Below are 21552 nucleotides of genomic sequence, written 5' to 3' on the forward strand. Positions count from 1 at the left end.
CACATTATGGAGAGATGTGAATCATAACGTCACACAACATGGACCATAGTATTACACATTATGGAGAGATGAATCTGAATCTTAACCGTACACATTATGGAGAGATGTGAATCTTAACGTCACACATGGACCATAGTATTACACATTATGGAGAGATGTGAATCATAACGTCACACAACATGGACCATAGTATTACACATTATGGAGAGATGTGAATCATAACGTCACACAACATGGACCATAGTATTACACATTATGGAGAGATGTGAATCATAACGTCACACAACATGGACCATAGTATTACACATTATGGAGAGATGTGAATCATAACGTCACACAACATGGACCATAGTATTACACATTATTATGGAGAGATGTGAATTATAACGTCACACAACATGGACCATAGTATTACACATTATGGAGAGATGTGAATCTTAACGTCACACAACATGGACCATAGTATCACACATTATGGAGAGATGTGAATCTTAACGTCACACAACATGGACATAGGACCATGGAGAGATGTGAATAACGTCACACAACATGGACCATAGTATTACACATTATGGAGAGATGTGAATCATAACGTCACACAACATGGACCATAGTATTACACATTATGGAGAGATGTGAATCATAACGTCACACAACATGGACCATAGTATTACACATTATGTAGATATGTGAATCTTAACGCAAGCATAAAGCGTCACTGTGCTAGATATGTGAATCCCATTTAACCAATGTGCTCCGCAAAGACATTCCAGTTATTAAACCACACCACCACGTGCTCTGCAATGGTTCAGGTTAAAATGTACAATAACATTTGTGTTGGTAGTTGATAAACAAAACGACGTTTGAAAAACCTGAATGAAACTCGCTACCAAATTGACTGGGTTTAGCCTCCACCCAAGACAGTTTCTACTGAATGTTACAGTTAATACGGACAGTAAGCGCCAAGGCCTCTTTAACCATCATGGTTTAGTTTTTATTAACTGTCGCATTTGTTCAAGGTGATGACATAATGTCATAACCATCCACATTCCGGGCTGGTAACATAAATCGCCCTTCCTAAGGATTCCGATAGTCATGCATCTCCATTTTCCTCCTTCGTGCAACAACTAGGTAATTATTAAAACATATAGTTGTTTATACTGATCTTGACATCGGGTAACGGGCGTTTTATATGTGATTATTATAACTGAGTCTGTGACAAGTAACATAAAGTACGCTTACTGATACGTTTTTGCACTAGAAAAATGATAAATGTTAATCAAAAAGACCCTTTATGGGCAGTTAAACTCACAAGAAGATATATTTACCTACATATCTAATATTTATATAAATCTATTAATTTCTTATCACGCTACAGTGAAGCCTATATGTTACATTGAAAATATTGTGCTCTCCGGAATCTGTTTCGTGATAACACCCTGTTAAGATTTTGTAATTGAAGCATTTTTATGGTTTCAAACTACTTCGCCGTACAAGCTGAAAATTAAATGAGTATTTTCAGTTCTTTGTGCTTCCTTCTAAAACCCTTAATATTCATCCTTCTAAAAGTTGACATTCCATAGAGGGCGATCTGTATCGCCTACGGCAGGGATAGACCATGTATGCGTTCAGAGTAAGCCGAGGTGAAGCGGTGATTTTAACATCTGTCAAGCATGCTGTATTCAAACAGACATATATTATTCGTCCATGAGTCATGTAGCTGTATGTAGGAAACTTCTAACACAACGCTTCGATGATCTTAGAAGATTGTGACACATCGCCATAATGGATATTCTACTTAAAAATGCTCATTGGAACTCTCGCTAAATCTGACGTTGCTAACGAGATTTTAAGCGAACTCGTCCGAGAAGTAACGAGACCTTTGCCTTGAACGTGACAACCCTTTATAGTGGTACTCGCATAAAAGGCGCTCACCCATAGCACCATTCTCTTTCCTTATTCTGTTCAGGCTGGTGTTTTTAGTAATAAGACATGTTGGTGAGGGACAGAAAGGTGCCATATGTTTAAGTCATGGCACAGTCAATATTGAAATGGCATGGATGAAATAGGTTAAGTGTCCTGGTGGCACACCTAGAATTATACAAATAATAACAAACATGATTAGTTTCATGGAAAATGGGATAAATTTGACCAATTTAAAATTTTCAAAATATATTTTTCACCCCATCAAACTATTATCGGCGGCACTCTCAATTTCACAGCTAAATGTGGGCGTGGCCATTTCGAATGCGAAAGCGAGCGTCTGGAAAACTTCTTTTGAATGGTAACAGTTTCTGGGTTAGTTTATGGGTCCAGGACAAATGCAGCTTAACTGTTCTTGCAGTCATGATAGTATTCATGAAATGTATCTCTCAAGTTGACATGGCAACATAACTGATATTTTAACAATAAATAGAAATGACCTTAGCTTTGTAATGTTTAAATGTAATTCGATCATTGAAAGGTACGAACACACTTATTTTCACAAAGGCACACACACATGTACATTATCTGTCTGGGGACCTATGGCACAATTCGGAAAAAACTGCATTTCAATCCCTGTGTTTGAATGGTTATAAAGTCTGTATCATAAGGTGAGTGAGTATAGTTTTACGCCGCTTTTAGCAATATTCCAGCAATATCACGGCGGGGTCACCAGAAATGGGCTTCACACATTGTACCCATGTGGGGAATCGAACCCGGGTCTTCAGCGTGGCGAGGAGTAGCATGACTGGTTGTACATGACTGTACGTATGACTGTTATTATTGATGGGGTCATGAAAGATATGATCTATAACTCCTGGGATTCCCCTTCATTATATTTCCTATTTTTAAAGGTTTGTCAGCACCATGAGGCAGTAGTGTCAGACCTGGGTCACATGGTCTCAGTTTTCGGTAAACCCAGGATCAAGAGAGTGATCTCAGCGTTTAGACGAGACTAACGTTTAGTATCTGAATACATATGGAGATGGGAGAACCGCAGGAAATCAAGACTTTAGGCCTTTAGTATTGCAGGGAGGGCTAGGCAGTAGGAAAAATACTTCGGTTCAGGGACTGTGAGACTTACTACACTTGAAGACGTATATTTCGAGTTCCTGCTGTGGATCGGGGCGGGAGTAGCTAAGGGACGTAACTCTCGATCTGCACAGCGAATGGTGGCGCTTTCGACCACAGCGTCAAACCCACAAAGGGTTACGTCAAGTAATTTAAACTCTGTCAAAAAAGAAACGCAACCCCTGTCCTCAGATATGAAAAATTCGTTTGAATGAAGTTATTGCTTCCAAACTAAATGTTATTCGAATGTATTGAAATTATACACGTAATTAATGAAGATTACCATCCAAACAACTGCATTTGTACGCATAAGTGTATTTTATTGCTTATTCCGTCACAACGCATGAAATGACCCTCATGGTGACTTCGCACAAAAAAAACACATGCAAATCATGAAAATGGCAGTTAATGTAGGGGTGTATAAAAGCCCATGTGCTTTCGTATTATATTCATTCATTTGTCGCCGAAAAGCTGTGTGAAAAATGCCACGATTGAGTGCTGCCGACCGAAATATCGCCATTGGTCGTGTTCAAGCCGGAGAAAGTTTTGGAACTGTTGCACGGCACCTAAATGTTCACAAAACAACGATATCCCGACTTTGGAGCCGCTACAACAACTTCAATTTGACCAACGATCGCCCGAGAAGTGGAAGGCCAAGAATCACGACCCCCCTTCAAGATCGGTACATCCGGGTCCATCACCTGCGTAATCGGCATGCCCTACCAACCGTGACTGCCACACAAATACCAGGTTTGAGGAGAGTGTCAGCTCAAACGATTAGGAACCGTCTGAAAGAAGCGGGTTTACGTGCCTGTAGACCAGTTGTTGGACCTGTACTACGCCCCTACATCTCCGCCGACGACTCAGGTGGTGCAACAACGTAAGGATATGGACTTTACAAAACTGGAGGCGCATCTGGTTTTCTGATGAATCCCGTTTTCTTTTGCAACATCACGACGGAAGAAAACGTGTGTATAGGAGACGTCATGAACGTTTTGCGCCCATCTGCGTCCGACAGGGGACAGATTTGGCGGAGAAAGCGTTATGGTTTGGGGATCCATCTCATACAACCAGAAATCAGACTTGGTGATCGTTGAAGGGAACCTGACAGCCCAACGTTACATCAACCACGTATTACAGCCTCACCTTCTCCCGATTATTGACCAACAGACACAGATTTTCAACCAGACAACGCCCGGCCTCATACTGCGTGCAACAATGAACTTTCTGCAGAATTCCAACGTCAATGTCTTGCCATAGCCCTCTAAATCACCAGACCTCAACCCTATTGAACACCTGTGGGATACTCTGGGTCGACGCGTACGTCAACGTCAGCCGCCGCCACAGACGCTGCAACAGCTCGGCGTTGCACTGCAGGAGGAGTGGAGAGCCATTCCCCAGGAAAGAATCCGGCGTCTTATCCGTTCTTGTCCAAGGAGATGCCGTGCAGTGATTGCAGCTCGTGGTGCTCATACGAGATACTGAGAAAGACGCCCCCCTAGTGACAAACTGGTGTCTGTGAGATGACTTTTGAAATGACAATTTTAAACATGCCCATCTTGGTTATTATTCTGCCAAATTTCAGACTTCTGTCTTAAATAATAACAATGCTGTGTCGTCTTAAAACTTCAGATCAAAATCTCTAAAATACAGGGGTTGCGTTTCGTTTTTGACAGAGTTTACATATCATACATTTTTGCAACGGAAACAACTGAATCAATAATTTCTTCACATCTAAACATTTAATCATTATTGCAATTTTAATCCTATTAACGTTAAACGCACCATAATAGTACGGAGTAAATACGAACATTGATGTGGTCGATATATTTAGACATGTGACATTATAATCTTGCTACTGGCTCAGTCGGGCAAATAACGCGTTATGCTCGATCACGCAGATTTATGAAATAAGAAAACAATTTCCAAAGAACTAAATAATGAATCGATTCTCAACGGAAAAACGTAATGAAACACTGCCAAGGTTGACGAAAACCTTGTGGCGTAAATTGAAATCTTCTGTCACGCCAATAAGATCGATATCATCGGTCTGATTTCATTGTGTTAAATACATAAAATCACAGAATAGTCTCCGCTATCGATATAACGTTTGTTAATTGGTAAGGCTGAGAATGAGAATTGAGGACTTTGATTCCAGACAAATTTCACCGTAGGGGGCGATACTATGTAATGTCACTATCAATGTATGTACGGCTCTTTCTGGTGTTCAACCAGCCTTTACACCACATACCACTATATGTGATGAAAACTAAAGATTCACTGAATAAAAGTAGATTTAGATTCTAGCGAAAGTCATGGTTACAAAAAATAGATAATAAGGGGAAATGTTTCTAATTGAACTGAATATTCGAATAAATTTGGACGAGGGAATATGGAAAAAAATTACCGTCTACCTCACGTAAGCTAGTTAAAATATAGCGTAAGACATCTTGGGCATTCATACACTAACGCACAATATATTCTACGAATTTAGAAATATTTTTAGAAAAGATAGGATGTAAAGACACTAGTAATTGCAGTTTTCGCTCCGAATATATAGAAACAACTATCCACTTATTCTGGTCTTGCAGCAAGGTAAACCATATATGGAAAAAACTTGAGAACTGGCTACATGCTAAAGCACAAATAAACCTCAAAATTGAAAAGAAACATGTAATGCTTGGTTACCCAACTAAAAAACAATGATCCATTAAATATCATCTTAATTCTCTTCGAGGAACTAATTTTTCGAAATAAGTTTAAAAACATTATGCCATCTTTTCAAGTTTTTCAACATAAACTGTTTGAATATTATATGTTAACAAAGTGTTCGCTAATAATTAGTTGTAATATCAATGCTTTCTACACTTTCTGGTCGTCATGTCATGATTTATTCTGCTAAAACTATTTGATTGTTCATCATGTATACTGGAATATCACTGTTATTTGTTTGTATAAAATGTTGAAAAATGCAACAAAATAAAAAACTATAAAAATAAAAATATATTCTACGAATGTTTGGTAAAATGAAACAAAGAGAAAACAAACAAGAAATGTTTGTTGGATCGTGATGCATTGATCTGGGTTAAGTTGTGTTTCTGATCTTTAGTTTTCGCTGTTTCGGCTTTCAGCCTGGTAGCGTTTTCAGATCGTTTGCAATTCTCTTGTCAAATCCGATTTTCAGTTGTTTACTTACTTCTGCCCGGCAGCAAACATACCCCACTCTTTCTGACAAGCAAAATGCGACTATGACAGAATTTGCAATTTTTACGACATACCGGAAATTTACTGTGGATTAATTTTTTCGCGACAATATTTATGATGAAGTTAGAAAGGGAGAGTCAAGCTGCCACTCCATAATGACCTTGCATGCCTCAGTGCTTACGTTCCACAGAGCCATGGTAGACAAGAAATATCTCAGCATACCTGTACCAATAATAGTGTAGTTGTCAATGAATGCATTGCCAAACGGTAAATCTGCTGATCCAGATTCTTTCTTCAGTGTGCAAAATTTACGCTGGTCATGTGGTCCCTGGCTAGTAAAGATTCATCAGGACCACTAAATGATAGGTTTGCAGTGGTCCTGGTGGCCAGTGAATTTTGTATTGATAGTTAAGTAAATCTGTGAATGTTATTTTGGACCAGTGAAGTACAGACAGGACCACTAATTATTGTCCACTCACTGGTCCTGTGGTCTAGTGGGAAATTTTGAAAGGTTTCTATCCCTGTCAGTTCTGATTATGGTCCTTTTTTCGGCATTAAACCTGTGCTCGTAGAATTAACTGAAGTTGTGAATGTCTGTACGACTTGGTACGAAGATATACTACGGATATAGTGTTATAGTGTTCAAGTAGGCATCAAACACCACCCCCTCACTCGTACCTGGATTTTCGGAATCCAAGAGAAGCCAGAGAGGCGCAAGAGAAGACACTTAAACTTCAGATATCTACATAAGCTTTTTCGTTACAGGACGTCTGTCCTCATTGCTACAGTTGTTTTTTGCAATTCCAAACCTGAAAACGTCCCTTCAAAACAGTGTGTTTATCTCGAAGCAAGCTTTAACAAATCCCTGGCGTTGTACGCTAGTAAAAAATGTATAAGACTTTGCATTTATAATTTTGAAAATGTCATCCTCGAAACAAACAAGACTTGTTTATAGAAATTAATGCACATAGTTGTACAATCTGGCGTGTCAACCGGCGGGATGAAGTTACTTCTTCTATCACGCCCACCATGTAGAACACTACAATATTCATCAACAGGGCCTGTATTCACAGCGTCATTACGCCTACGATTCGTTTGCTAAAACTCTTACATCACTGAACAGCTTACCAAATACCTGTTACCTGATTCCCTTCACTCTGAAGTCCGCATACCGACCTGAGGCTAACGACTTGAAACTGAATCCCCTTTAATATTCTTTAACACCATTTATGTTGCGATTGGCTTATTGGTTAAATGGGATTTACCGGTCTACTGGCTCTGAAGAGCCCAGTATCAACAAATACATTATATCGTTTAAGCAGCTTGGAGAAAACTACGTACATATATTATACTAGACACGCGATTATTGCTGCTTGTGGCTTATGATTCAAAAACTGTCTTGATTTACATGGTGTTGCGTTCACAGGATATGTCCATTAATCTATAGGTCGGAGTTACGTTGCACCTGTTCAATTGTCCGGCTACGGGTATAAAGGCAGCCTTGTCCTTAGCAGTGAAGCCTTTTGGAAGATTAGGATTTAAAGATAGGATTTATTCAGCCTTAATGTTCCCGGTTTAAGTACTTACAAACAGTTACGAAGTAAGAATATTTGAATATGTGATTTACATTGTTTGGTAAGCGTAAAGTGAATAAAACTTCTGCCATACTTGTTGCCTGGCTTCAGGACAGGCGTTTTGGAACCAGTCAACAGGACCTTCTTTTCAGATTGATCAATAAATGAAAAAGTACTGTAAGGGAAAGATATGTGGAACAGTCATCTCTAGGGCTGTGCAATATTACCGGCAAACCGGCATATACTGGTACAGTATCTCACGATACGATTATCGCGATATAGTTCAGATTCTGCAATATATTGGGTCATCCAGAATTAGCTCCCTTTGAATTATCTGCCCTTGATTGCTATAATAAAAGTACCAAATATACATATATTTCTCTTGGTTTCATGTCATATTTTACAAGTGGAAGTGTCTTTATAAGTGGCTCCAAAAGTGCCAAATATTCTACCAAATGCTTTAAGTTTTGTGGGTTTGAATGGTTTCACATGTGACATTTTGGAGGAATGAAGTGGCCTCAAATGGACCAGTCTCTTAAGAAAAGCATGCAAGATTTATGGATGTTAATTTCTTGTTGCGAATAACACGAGGTTTCGGAGTGTATGCTTGCTCCTTCATCGAGTCATGAAGGACATACACTCCGAAACTTCGTGCTATTCACAATGAAGGTGACATCCATAAATCTTGCTTTTCTTATGCATTCCACTTCTAAATGCCCTTAAGCGATTTGACCAATCTTTTATTTGAACGTATTAGTAGAACCTCTGGCTCTGAGTGACCGTTTTGTGTGTTATATAATAGGATATATGTTATCAATTTATCATAAAGGCCAAAGTCTTATAAATTTTGTTGGACTGTATAAGGACATTCTAGTCAAGGATCTTACTACTATATTGGATGTCACATGAGATTTTAAGCTCAAGTAGTTCACCTAAATCATGTTTTTGTTTTCATTTTGCAATAGCTCGTGTTAACTCATGTTTATATTGGAGTTGAATCTGAATGAATCACTGACATACAGTAACAATAATTACATACTGAATTGAGGTGCATTCTGTTGAAAAAAACAACACTGATAATGAAAATCATGTTAAACTATTAAATTTATCATTATGTTCGCAAAACTTGCAATACAGTACTTCAATTAAACATTCTACATTAATGCTCTATATAATTTAATTTACATGTATCTGTAAACCATTGACATACAGCCATACACAATTGGGACGGGGAGCCTGAAAGTATGGTGTAACAGCAACTAAGAAGACGATGTCATACAGAGAGAGTTATTATTAATTAATTATGTAAACACTTGGGCAGAAACCTTCCAGTCAATATATCACAATATGTATGCAATATCCCTTAAATTATTGCAATATATCGCAATATGAGAATCAGGGCAATATCCAGCCCTAGTCATCTCCACATGGTGGTCAGACTTGGTTGACACATGTCATCGTATCCCAATTGCTTAGATCGATGCTCATGCTTTTGATCACTGGATTGTCTGGTCCAGACTCGATTATTTACAGACCGCCGCCATATAGCTGGAATATTGCTGAGTGCGGCGTTAAACTAAACTCACTCACTCACTCACTGACTTGTATTATATTTCCTTGTACGTGTTAGACTATGGTTTCCATTTATCTGGAGCAGTTTGAACTTGTGTAACTGTATCCCATCCCAGTATAAGCACGTCTTTATTACCTCGGAACTGTTTTGATCAATTATAAAGACAAAACATCATTATAAGTCAGGGCTTAAACCCAGCTCTCTCTGATTCCACAAAACGATCTTAAAGGGGTGGGGGTATAGCAATTCTAGAAATTGATCCAGTTCATTTATACCTTACTAAAAGTTATGATATAGAGTGCCGAGGAAAAACATGGAGGCTGAAAATGAAAGAAAAAACCCAACAAGAAACAAATATGGAATGGTTATCCTAGGGTGGTGTTTTAATGACAAACACATGCAAAGGCAGGTCAAGGTTTTCCACCTGTATGAGTGAGTAAGTGAGTGAGTTTAGTTTTACGCCGCACTCAGCAAGACTGAATGCAGTTAACGTGAAATATCAGCGCCAAGTAAAGAAAGACCAGTGTCGATTACCCCCCCACACACACACACACAAATGAGCGTAAAGAGCTACCCTGAGGTGAAAATTGGAAGAATAAATCACTGAAAATCAATAATAAAAATAATTTAAAAAAATAAATAAAATAAAATAAAAAAATAAATAAATAAATAAATAAATAAATAAATAAATAAATAAATAAATAAAAATAAATAAATAAATAAAAAACATAATTTTTTTTTTAATAAAATGGCCAAAAGGGTAAGCACGCCTTGCCCTACCGCAAGCTTCAGGCACTCTTATACATATAGACTTTCAATATTGCGTGGCAGACATGCTGCTGGTTATATCAAGAGAAACGTAAGAAGGTCATGTTCTGGAACCGCCCCAGTGACCAGGCTTGACTTGTAACTAGTACACCGGCATACGACCATGATCTGCGTTTCTTAACCTCGACCGTGCCTGCATAATCAACACTCATTTGTCCTCACGGATATTTAGCCTCAACGGGAACTTATACAATATATATGCTAACCCGAAATTGACGCGTGAATCAATTTCACGGGATTAACTATTTAGAGCCGTGGAAACATGGCTTATATACTATCATCAGTGTGTCCCGAATTGTACTTCACAGATGGATAAGTCCACGTATTATTTGGCTGGGTTAACGAGCGTCTGAACCAACACCATTACAGAGAAAACAATCAGTGAGACTTGTTTACCTTCACGACCTTAGACAGACGTAACACGGATCGCTGGGATTCCCTGTTATGACTTGTCCCTTGGACTTTCAAGGTGACGAAACAGATATGGTGGTCAGTTTTCGTCATGCGGTGGACTGCGCGTCATCGTACATCGAAAAGCGTGTATCGTTGCTCATAATATCGATCGCTGGTTTGTCTGATCCAAACTTTTTGCATTTATCCGGTAGCCCTATCTCAATATGTATACAATATTCCTACCTCTACATTCACACGGTAGCCCTATCTCCGTACGGTAGTCCTACCTCAACATTCACTTAGTGGCCCTATCTTTATATCCAGCATGTCGGGCACACAGTAGCCCTATATATTCCCTGTCCCGTGTTACAGTCGGGCACACAGTAGCCCTATATATTCCCTGTCCCGTGTTACAGTCGGGCACACGGTATCCCTATATATTCCCTGTCCCGTGTTACAGTCGGGCACACAGTAGCCCTATATATTCCCTGTCCCGTGTTACAGTCGGGCACACGGTATCCCTATATATTCCCTGTCCCGTGTTACAGTCGGGCACACGGTATCCCTATATATTCCCGGCCCCGTGTTACAGTCGGGCACACAGTAGCCCTATATATTCCCGGCCCCGTGTTACAGTCGGGCACACGGTATCCCTATATATTCCCTGTCCCGTGTTACAGTCGGGCACACGGTATCCCTATATAGTTCCTGTCCCATGTTACAGTCGGGCACACAGTAGCCCTATATATTCCCGGCCCCGTGTTACAGTCGGGCACACAATGGCCCTATATATTCCCGGCCCCGTGTTACAGTCGGGCACACAATGGCCCTATATATTCCCGGCCCCGTGTTACAGTCGGGCACACAATGGCCCTATATATTCCCGGCCCCGTTTTACAGTCGGGCACACAGTAGCCCTATATATTCCCGGCCCCGTGTTACAGTCGGGCACACAGTAGCCCTATATATTCCCTGTCCCGTGTTACAGTCGGGCACAAAGTAGCCCTATATATTCCCTGTCCAGGGCTACCGTCGGGCACACAGTAGCCCTATATATTCCCGGCCCCGTGTTACAGTCGGGCAGACAGTAGCCCTATATAGTTCCTGTCCCGTGTTACAGTCGGGCACACAGTAGCCCTATATAGTTCCTGTCCCGTGTTACAGTCGGGCACACAGTGGCCCTATATATTCCCTGTCCCGTGTTACAGTCGGGCACACAGAAGCCCTATATACTTCCTGTCCCGTGTTACATAGTGAGTGGCATGGCTTCCAGCTAAGTCAAGACATTCAGCCGAGACATCTTCACACTGGGCGGCTTTGTTGAGGGAATAGCAATCAAAGGCGTTGCCACAATGAGAGGATCAAGGTGTCTTAACTCCAGCTTGTAATCAGGTGTGAGGTAGGGCCTTTGGAGAGGGAGGGAGAGGTCTTCGCATTAATGTCCTGGTATGGGGTCGCGTGGTGTTGATGTTGCTAGGGGATTCAGGTTAAAGACAGATTCAGGTTAAAAACATTGTGCGTTTATATTTCGTTTTCAACTCCTTGGGGAGGTTACAGAAACGGAAATACAGAGATAGATGGACACGCCAGCTTGACCACAGCTACTTGAGCCCTTGGCATTATTGTGTTCAACGTTGGTCCATTGTATTTATGATATCATCACAAAAGTTCTATTTGTGATTTAACATGGAGAGTAGGTGGGTGAGTGAGTTAGTTAGTGAGTGAGTCGTGTTCAACTTTTTTTAATAGAATATCAGTTATAAGACAGCTCAATGTGGAAAGTTAACCCGAAATGATGCAGGTCCTGGATATTTATCACTTTGGTGGAGCCAACGACCACGGGAACCCAGAGACCCGCGGAGCCGTAGAGAAATGGGTCGGGCCGCTCGAATTTAACCCAGACCCACGATATTGAAAGCACTGGGACAGGTTTAAGGACAGGATTCCATAGTCCCATAAGTGAGCTCATGGCACAGATCTACTGAAGAGTTCCGGAATTACCCTGAAGATACCCTGAAATAGCCCTACGATGTGGAATAGGACCCTACACAGCCAGAACTAATGTTATATAGAGACACAAGCGCAAAATATAATTTACTGTCGATTCCTTCCTCATATTACATATGTTTCTTCGCGTATATTATGTCATTCATTCTTAGACAGTTTTCTTGCTCAACTGTGTCGACAAAATCAGAAAACACCAAACCTGTATGGACGGTATTTCATCACTTTAAAGACACCTGATTCAGCTGATATCAGATATAACTCCGGAAGGGCCATGCTCAAACAAGACCGAAACACAATCCTCAGCCCACTCCCTGCATATAATACACTGTGATGACAGGCGCTGGATAATACACATTCATACCGCACCCGGGAGTTTACATGTTTGTCCCAATCCAGTAACACCTAACCCGCTAACGTAAATACTGTTGCACCTTGATGCACAATTGTTTTGTATTCACCCGCTTTATGGCCACTATTTGGGGTATTATCTGCCTTGGTGTGTTGGCAGGGGGTGGACCAGCCAATGCGCTATTCACAACAATCACGCACACATACCCATAGGTCAATATTACCTTTGTGGACGAGAATAAAGAGATGCTGAGGAATCCTTAGAGACTCTTTGAAATGAAGATACAAGAACTACCTTGAAGCTTATGAGAATACAGTCATACGGTGTTTGTTTCAACAGGGTGAGTGATGTGTGGGGTCGGAGCTGTATTTCGGATATTTCCACTGTATTGAAAGGCGAGTGTGCCTGGTGATGCGGGAAAATCCACAGTGATGCATGGTTTGGATTTTTCCGACTTCGTTAACAGCAAGAGCATCGCATGCTCCTGACAAACCTAGACACAGAACCACAATGAATCTGGGAATTTAAACAACGATTTCTGTGTTCTGGCCCGCCTTAGGGTAGACTAATGTTTATGTATTCAATTTTGATAGAAACAAATAATTCCATTTAAAATGAAAATGGGCCCGAGGGAGATGGTAGATGCAGAACCTGGGAAAATTAGGACGTGCTTCATTGAGGGCTCTCGCACTGAGGAAAGGGCTGGGTGGAAGGGAAAGTAATGTTGTTCCGGAACTGTGATACAGACAGTGAGTGAGTGAGTGAGTGAGTGAGTGAGTGAGGGTGGAAGGGAAAGTAATGTTGTTCCGGAACTGTGATACAGACAGTGAGTGAGTGAGTGAGTGAGTGAGTGGTGAGTGAGTGAGTGAGTGAGTGAGTGAGTGAGTGAGTGAGTGAGTGAGTGAGCGAGCTTTACGCCGCTTTTAGCAATATTCCAGCAATATCCAAAAATGGGCTTCACACATTGTGCCCATGTGGGAAATCGATCCGGATCTTGGGCGTGACGAGCGAACGCCTTAACCACTAGGCTAACCCACCGCCCCCGACTGGGAAACAGACTCACCTAAGAAAAGAAAGCCAAAATGACGCTGGACCCAAGCAAACTCTACAGATATGAGGCGGCCACTTAACTGGTCGTGTGGTCATGCTCGGGGACTCGGACACGCGCGTGTCATTGCCCCTAGCTAAGATACATAGCGTTCACTAACATGTCAGTGAACGCTATGTATCTTAGCTACATTGCCTCCCGACCACGTGGATCGTAATATCATCCCTTAGTCTATATAGATAGATGATATGCAGGCCGTCATGATGGAGATGGAACATTGTTAGCGACAATTTGCGTTTATTCTGACCGGATATCAGGTTTTAGGTGCAGACACTCTCATTTCAGCCACACCTACATATAGCCGTGACAGGGCGCCACACCGCACCCACGGAGAGTAAACAGTTATTACGACATCAACACGTTCACATTAGGACAAATATGTCCCACCGACAAAGCCGCATTTGGACAGGCCTTCGAGGATGCATGACGTTGATATTAAACCAGACGAAATTCAAACATAGGATGATCATAAAATTCATAATCTTTCCTTTCTAAAGCATAAAATCGTTTTACGTTCACGCAGACCCAATTCTGTCGATCACAAAGGTGAAGGACAAATGTCACACCTTGCTGTGTGGCCCTCCCTTAACACTAGAGCTATTAACATTAGAAATCCTTTACGTGATAAATGTCCATGGCCGAGCCACTTCTTTTTTAATCCAAGAACAATGAATAATAAAGCGTTTAAAGATGCAAACGGCAAGAAAATCTAAAAACGAAATGACTTATCAAATCTATTCAAGATGATATCAACGCTCTATGTTCAAGACAACGAGAGTGCCCACACTGGGTATTTTTAGTTCTACACTGGGTTCGAATCCAGCTTGATTATACCTTTCGGTTTGTCTGTACCATATACTCATGTTCGTAAATTTTCCCAAGAGGTAAACGTCTGCATTACTTCGGGCTTTTCTCCCTCATTTCCAGCTCAATCACTTTCCAGATTTACACAAGCATGAGGATAATGAGGAATTAGTGAGGTGTGTATATCCTTGTATATATAACCGCTCTGAGATAAGGCCTCCATGTATGGTTTAAACTGACATAATACTTTAACTATCGACCCTGGCTTCACACATTACATGGCGTTATGACATTAAATCTACAATACAAAGCCGTTTATGACCATTTGCTGCTCGTTAACGCTATCGAACAGGGACCATTGATGTGATTATGTAACAGCAAGCGTCAGCACATCGATACGCAATCTAATCACATGGTACGATCATCAAAGAGTATCGATGATCGATAAAGAACAACGGCATACAAAGTGGAAATCCCTGTCCCAGCTATTCAGAACTATACATTTCAAAATGTCTTGAACGGTTTCAGCAGTCAGTTGATGGTAATGAGGCTTTGATAATCCAAGAAAATTCAGGCGTGGGTGATATATAGCAGATTAATTACCTTAATGTTTGGGCTATGAGGGTCAGGGATAAAGGGTTATGGGATGTACAATTGGGCCATACTTACACTCTCCTTCAGATGACATGTTGCTTAGCCGGGCGGAATGAAACATGACCAATGCACGCACGCAACGTAATTTATCAGTACCCTTCATTGTACAGGATAGTTCAATGTGGCCATTGAAAGCTAGCTATGACTTGTCAGCATCGTTGCTTGGAGGAATCACACGTTTCCAGCCTTTTACTTACCAGCAATGCGATTCTTCTGTACTGGTAATTACAAGTAACACCAGATATTTATATCATTCAGCGCAAACAGTACGATTTTGACAAGAAACATGAATGAACGTAAGCAACATGATTTCTGAGCACGATTCAGCATATGCAGTAGGGTTTCTTAGTAGAACTATGATCAAGCAGTATGATTTCCTAGTACCACTGAGAATAAGTAGTATGATTTCCTAGTACCACTGAGAATAAGTAGTATGATTTCCTAGTACCACTGAGAATAAGTAGTATGATTTCCTAGTACCACTGAGAATAAGCAGTATGATTTCCTAGTATACCACTGAGAATAAGCAGCATGATTTCCTAGTACCAATCAGAATAAGCAGTATGATTTCCTAGTACCACTGAGAATAAGTAGTATGATTTCCTAGTACCACTGAGAATAAGCAGTATGGTTTCCTAGTACCACTGAGAATAAGCAGTTTGACTTCCTAGTATACCACTGAGAATAAGCAGCATGATTCCCTAGTACCACTGAGAATAAGCAGTATGATTTCCTAGTACCACTGAGAATAAGCAGTATGATTTCCTAGTATACCACTGAGAATAAGCAGCATGATTTCCTAGTACCACTCAGAATAAGCAGTATGATTTCCTAGTACCACTGAGAATAAGTAGTATGATTTCCTAGTACCACTGAGAATTAGCAGTATGGTTTCCTAGTACCACTGAGAATAAGCAGTTTGACTTCCTAGTATACCACTGAGAATAAGCAGCATGATTTCCTAGTACCACTGAGAATAAGCAGTATGATTTCCTAGTACCACTGAGAATAAGCAGTATGATTTCCTAGTACCACTGAGAATAAGCAGTATGATTTCCTAGTACCACTGAGAATAAGCAGTTTGACTTCCTAGTACCACTGAGAATAAGCAGTATGATTTCCTAGTACCACTGAGAATAAGCAGTATGATTTCCTAGTACCACTGAGAATAAGCAGCATGGTCATTTGTACCACTAAGCGAAAGCAGTATGACTTCTCGGTACCACTGAGAATAAGCAGTATTATTTCCCAATACCAATGAGCATAAGCAATATTATGCTTAGTATAACTAAGCACAGGCAGGTTGATTTCTCGCTACCACAGTAGTATGTTCTTACTGAACCTCTAAACATAAGCAGTATGATTTCTCGCTACCACAGTAGTATGTTCTTACTGAACCTCTTAACATAAGCAGTATGATTTCTCGCTACCACAGTAGTATGTTCTTACAGAACCTCTTAACATAAGCAGTATGATTTCTCGCTACCACAGTAGTATGTTCTTACTGAACCTCTTAACATAAGCAGTATGATTTCTCGCTACCACAGTAGTATGTTCTTACAGAACCTCTTAACATAAGCAGTATGATTTCTCGCTACCACAGTAGTATGTTCTTACTGAACCTCTTAACATAAGCAGTATGATTTCTCGCTACCACAGTAGTATGTTCTTACAGAACCTCTTAACATAAGCAGTATGATTTCTCAATACCACAAAGTGCAGGCAGTATGATATTACTCAGTACTACTAAGCACATGCTTCATAATTTCTCAGTTTATCGGGGTACCAGTGAGCGATGCAGTATGACTTGTCAGTAGTACTAGTGAGTGAGTGAGTTTAGTTTTACGCCGCACTCAGCAATATGCCAGCTATATGGCGGCAGTTTGTAAATAATCGAGTCTGGACTAGACAATCCAGTGATCAACGACATGACCATCGATCTGCGCAATTGGGAACCGATGACATGTGTCAACCAAGTCAGCGTACCTGACCACCCGATCCCGTTAGTCGCCTCTTACGACAAGCATGGGTTGCTGAAGATCAATATTCTAACCTGTTACGGGTACAGTAGTACTAAGTACAATTTCTAAGTACGCAGTACGATTTCTCGGCATCCATTAGTAGATGCAAAATAATTTCTCAGTTTATCGGGGTACCAGCCATGGCTTCAGTACCACTGAGTTAAACTGCTATACATCTGGGCATGTTAGTCCCAAGAGAGTTTTAATACCATTACGTGGAAGCAATATACGGTCCAAGTACCAGAGTTTAAGCACCAAAAACATATTAGGCCAAGAACAATATGTCCTCAGTATCCTGAAATAACATGGGAACATACTTCACATTTGAAAACTATCAAAAGACTCAGTGCTGAGACAGCAGCTCTCACTTGTAGAAAGTATTGTATATTATCACGAAAATGATGCACCAGTCTACTGTGCTTTGCTTGATAATGAGAAAACATTAACCGTCTATGGCTTGGCGGTCTATTCTACAAACTCTACAATCTTGAAAGTACTGGAAAACTCTGGCGGATACTACGCCTATCCTATAGTTCAAAGCATTCATGTGTAAGTTTGGCTGGTTTTAAGTCCGATCTATTTCACAGGCAAGGCGTGGGCCAAGGTCGTGTTTTATCTGCCTGGCTATTTAGGAAATGAACATGTGTGAAACACTGTACCTATATGCACCGTATAATGCATGTTAGCAGGTGCGCGTCTCGATGTATCATCATGCATATGTTTGCTGCTATTTACACATAGATGTAAGGGACGTTTATCACAATGTAACCTATCAACGTAGTCTGTCACGACTGTGTTAAACTCCAGGTGTAGTACAAATTAATGTTCTATGCATGCTTGGTGATGCACAGTGGTATATTCTTGTCAACAGTGTATACAGTGAATTTATGTCAGTTTGACTTTATGCAATCATTAGGTTTAGGAGACGTAATGTCTCATTTTCTGTCTCGCCATTGTTCGCACGTAACAACTCTGCACATCCGCTGTCTGTTGTTACGCATGTTTGCGTCTATGCATTAATGAAACTATTCATGGATACAACGCATATAAACAGATCAGGTGATCTGTCGTACCAATTTTAACATATACAAATAATCACACATCTGTCCTTTTTAGTTATCTTTGCTTCCCAAAATCACAGGTAACAATGGTGACTAGCTAACACGAAGATCAAGATGGTTATAATATACTTAATCAACATAAAAGTAAATAAGAAAGTTTTTAATTTATTATTTTTTAGAAGCAATTCAACGAAAACTCCCATTAACAAATTATGAATAGAAAATCGTGTGTTTCTGCACAAGATATGTTATTGTGAAGAGCCTAGTTCTCATCAGATCTCCAGCAGCTTGGAAACCAGAGAGAATACAAGGTGTGACTTTCTCCTTGACCTCGTACACCTACCCTACATCGAGTCTTCGCAAATAGTTTGTTGTGACAAGTGTCAGAAGACAGAAGGTTTTGAAAAACATATATTCCTAATGTTTATGTCTTTTTAGCTATGAATAAAGTTAGATAAGTGAGAGAGTGAAATTAGTTTTATGCCGCTTTTAGCAATATTCCAGCAATATCACGGCGGGGGACACCAGAAATGGGCTTCCCACACTGTACCCATGTTGGGAATCGAACCCGGGTCCTCTCCGCGAAGAGCGAACGCTTTAACCATTAGGCTACCCCACCGTCCCAAAAGATGAACAGTTCCTTGTATTTACACGTGTTTATACTAGTAATCATATATATATATATATTTAATCGATAATAACCATGCATTTTGTACGCGTGAACACCCCAAGATCTATACCCTTATACTTAAATAACAAAATAGCCAATATTCAGTCAGTATAGAGGTGCGTAACCTCATCCAATATTTATTAAGAATTTTCCATTTCGTAAAATCCTACAAAATTCCTCCATAGATTATGTTACTTGTATCGGTCCGGACATAAAGGACGCCACTGACTGATACCTTGGTTTTATTCTGCCCGTTTGGAGAGTTGCCATTCTCTGTGGGGCACCTGGCTATATAATTCCCCCATTGTGCGCCGGGGTCAGCCCATGACACACTACAGCGTAAGTTGCTAGCCCTACTTGTGGAACAGTAGTGTGTTATGTCAGTCTACAGAAGCTGACGTCTTAATACTCGACTTAAAGGGATTGTACCTTATTCTGGATAATTACCATATGTTATGCCGTTCATCGAAGGGTTATGATGGGATTAGGTAGTATATCGTATTACTTATTACGTATGTATATAACAACACCATCCAATTAACAATAAGGAAAGTCCAGAGATTTCAGGAATTGCAGGAATTTACATGATTTCTGATCTCAACTGCTGAGAAACGATGGTATACACTTCAAAAAAGGTTTTGACCAATTAATTACAAAGAGTACAAGGATGAAAAGGGTAGCAGAAACATTCTGTTCTTACGCCGGGGAGCACAGTTAAGATACCGCATTATATGGATCCCCATCGTATTATCATTTCATACGTTTTAAGTGAGTGAGTGAGTGAGTTTAGTTTTACGCCGCACTCAGCAATATTCCAGCTTTATGGTGGTGGTCTGTAAATAATTGAGTCTGGACCAGACAATCCAGTGATCAACAGCATGAGCATCGATCTGCGCAATAGGGAACTGATGACATGTGTAAACCAAGTCAGCGAGCCTGACCACCCGATCCCGTTAGTCGCCTCTTACGACAAGCATGGGTTACTGAAGATCAACTCGGATCTTCACGGGTTCCATACGTCTTAAGCACCATCAAAGACAGGTACATATATTTTTTGCCCGACAGTTTATCATTGTGACAAAATGATGTTATTCAACAATATTTCTTGTTCTAACCATAACCATGTCAGGTAATTCTCTGAAAAGGGTGATTTGGCATTAAAGGGAATTATTTAAGTTAAGTAAGAAACGGAACACCCCCATCCCAAACTACTCTCGAAACAAATGTAAATAAACACATACATGTACAATGTAAATGTATACTGACCTTCATAATCTGATGGAATCACAATAGTTTCATCTGTTTCGTTGTACTTTCTGATTCGGGGATCGTACATAACATTTCTCGCCAAGAGTTTCCGCGCTGATCGGGTTTCGAACAGCAGCATTGGCTGTGTCAGATTGACAGGGAGCGGTTTGTCCTTGGTGGTCAGAAGAGTTGATGTACATCTCACAACCTGGGGAAGCGTGAACCGTTCTGTTAGATCCTCCAGAGAGTAAGCCTGGGTACTCCACTGTGCTTTAGGGTCATCCGAGTGTCCGTTACCATTAACGCCATTCCTCTTAGAGGACGTTTTGGAGCGACTGCTCATTGTGGCTCTTCAGTCAGACGACAACAAACGACAGACGAATTAACAGACTGTAAACATCAGATCTGTTGACGACTATCAGATGTTATGTATTCCAAACGTGTTTATGAAATTAAGGTGAAGGTTGAACTAAAGCCTTCCACCCTTCGCCGGTTTCACTGAACTATTCACGTGCCAGTGAAACTGGTAAGATTTTACTGATTAGCCCTCAGCACAAGCAGACGACAGTTGAAAGAGCAGACGACAGCGTATCGTCTCATCAAAATAGGACAGCCGTGTTGGCTTTCTGTCAATGAAGTATCCGTAAGTAGGACAGGCTTAATGAAGGGAGGCGATATGAAACATCCGTCAGTGTTTTTGTGCTCAAATGTTGTGTTGCCAGTAGGATGGCCATCAAGCTACATTGCAAAGTCACTCATGTAGAAAGTTAAACTCCCTATGCTTAAACCACCGTACAGGTGTGTAGATATCTTCCCCACGTCTGTTCCGCTTAGAGCTCTCGGTTCGAAGACCAAACACGGTCGATTTTATCCCCAAATAACAGCAGGCAGACAAAAGCTCTCATTTGGTGTGGCCGTACAGTTACGGTACAAGAACATCAATGGGGATTCTTAGCATGAGTAACCACATTCACCGCTTTCACAATAACACACAACACAAAGGG

General features: G+C 40.6%; 1 protein-coding gene across 1 annotated transcript in view; it reads right to left on the reverse strand.

The window, feature by feature from the left end:
• LOC124275427 overlaps positions 1-21478 on the reverse strand; it is a 32954-nt gene extending 11476 nt beyond the window's left edge. The window contains exon 1 of the mRNA XM_046710993.1: positions 20567-21478. Within this exon, the coding sequence (XP_046566949.1) occupies positions 20567-20891 (325 nt within the window). The 5' untranslated portion in view covers positions 20892-21478. The remainder of the gene's footprint in view (positions 1-20566) is intronic.
• Positions 21479-21552: the final 74 nt, after the last annotated feature.

The sequence above is a fragment of the Haliotis rubra genome, unplaced genomic scaffold (assembly GCF_003918875.1).
Source record: "Haliotis rubra isolate DU_JTF1 unplaced genomic scaffold, ASM391887v1 Scf2, whole genome shotgun sequence".
Taxonomy (NCBI): Eukaryota; Metazoa; Mollusca; class Gastropoda; order Lepetellida; family Haliotidae; genus Haliotis; species Haliotis rubra.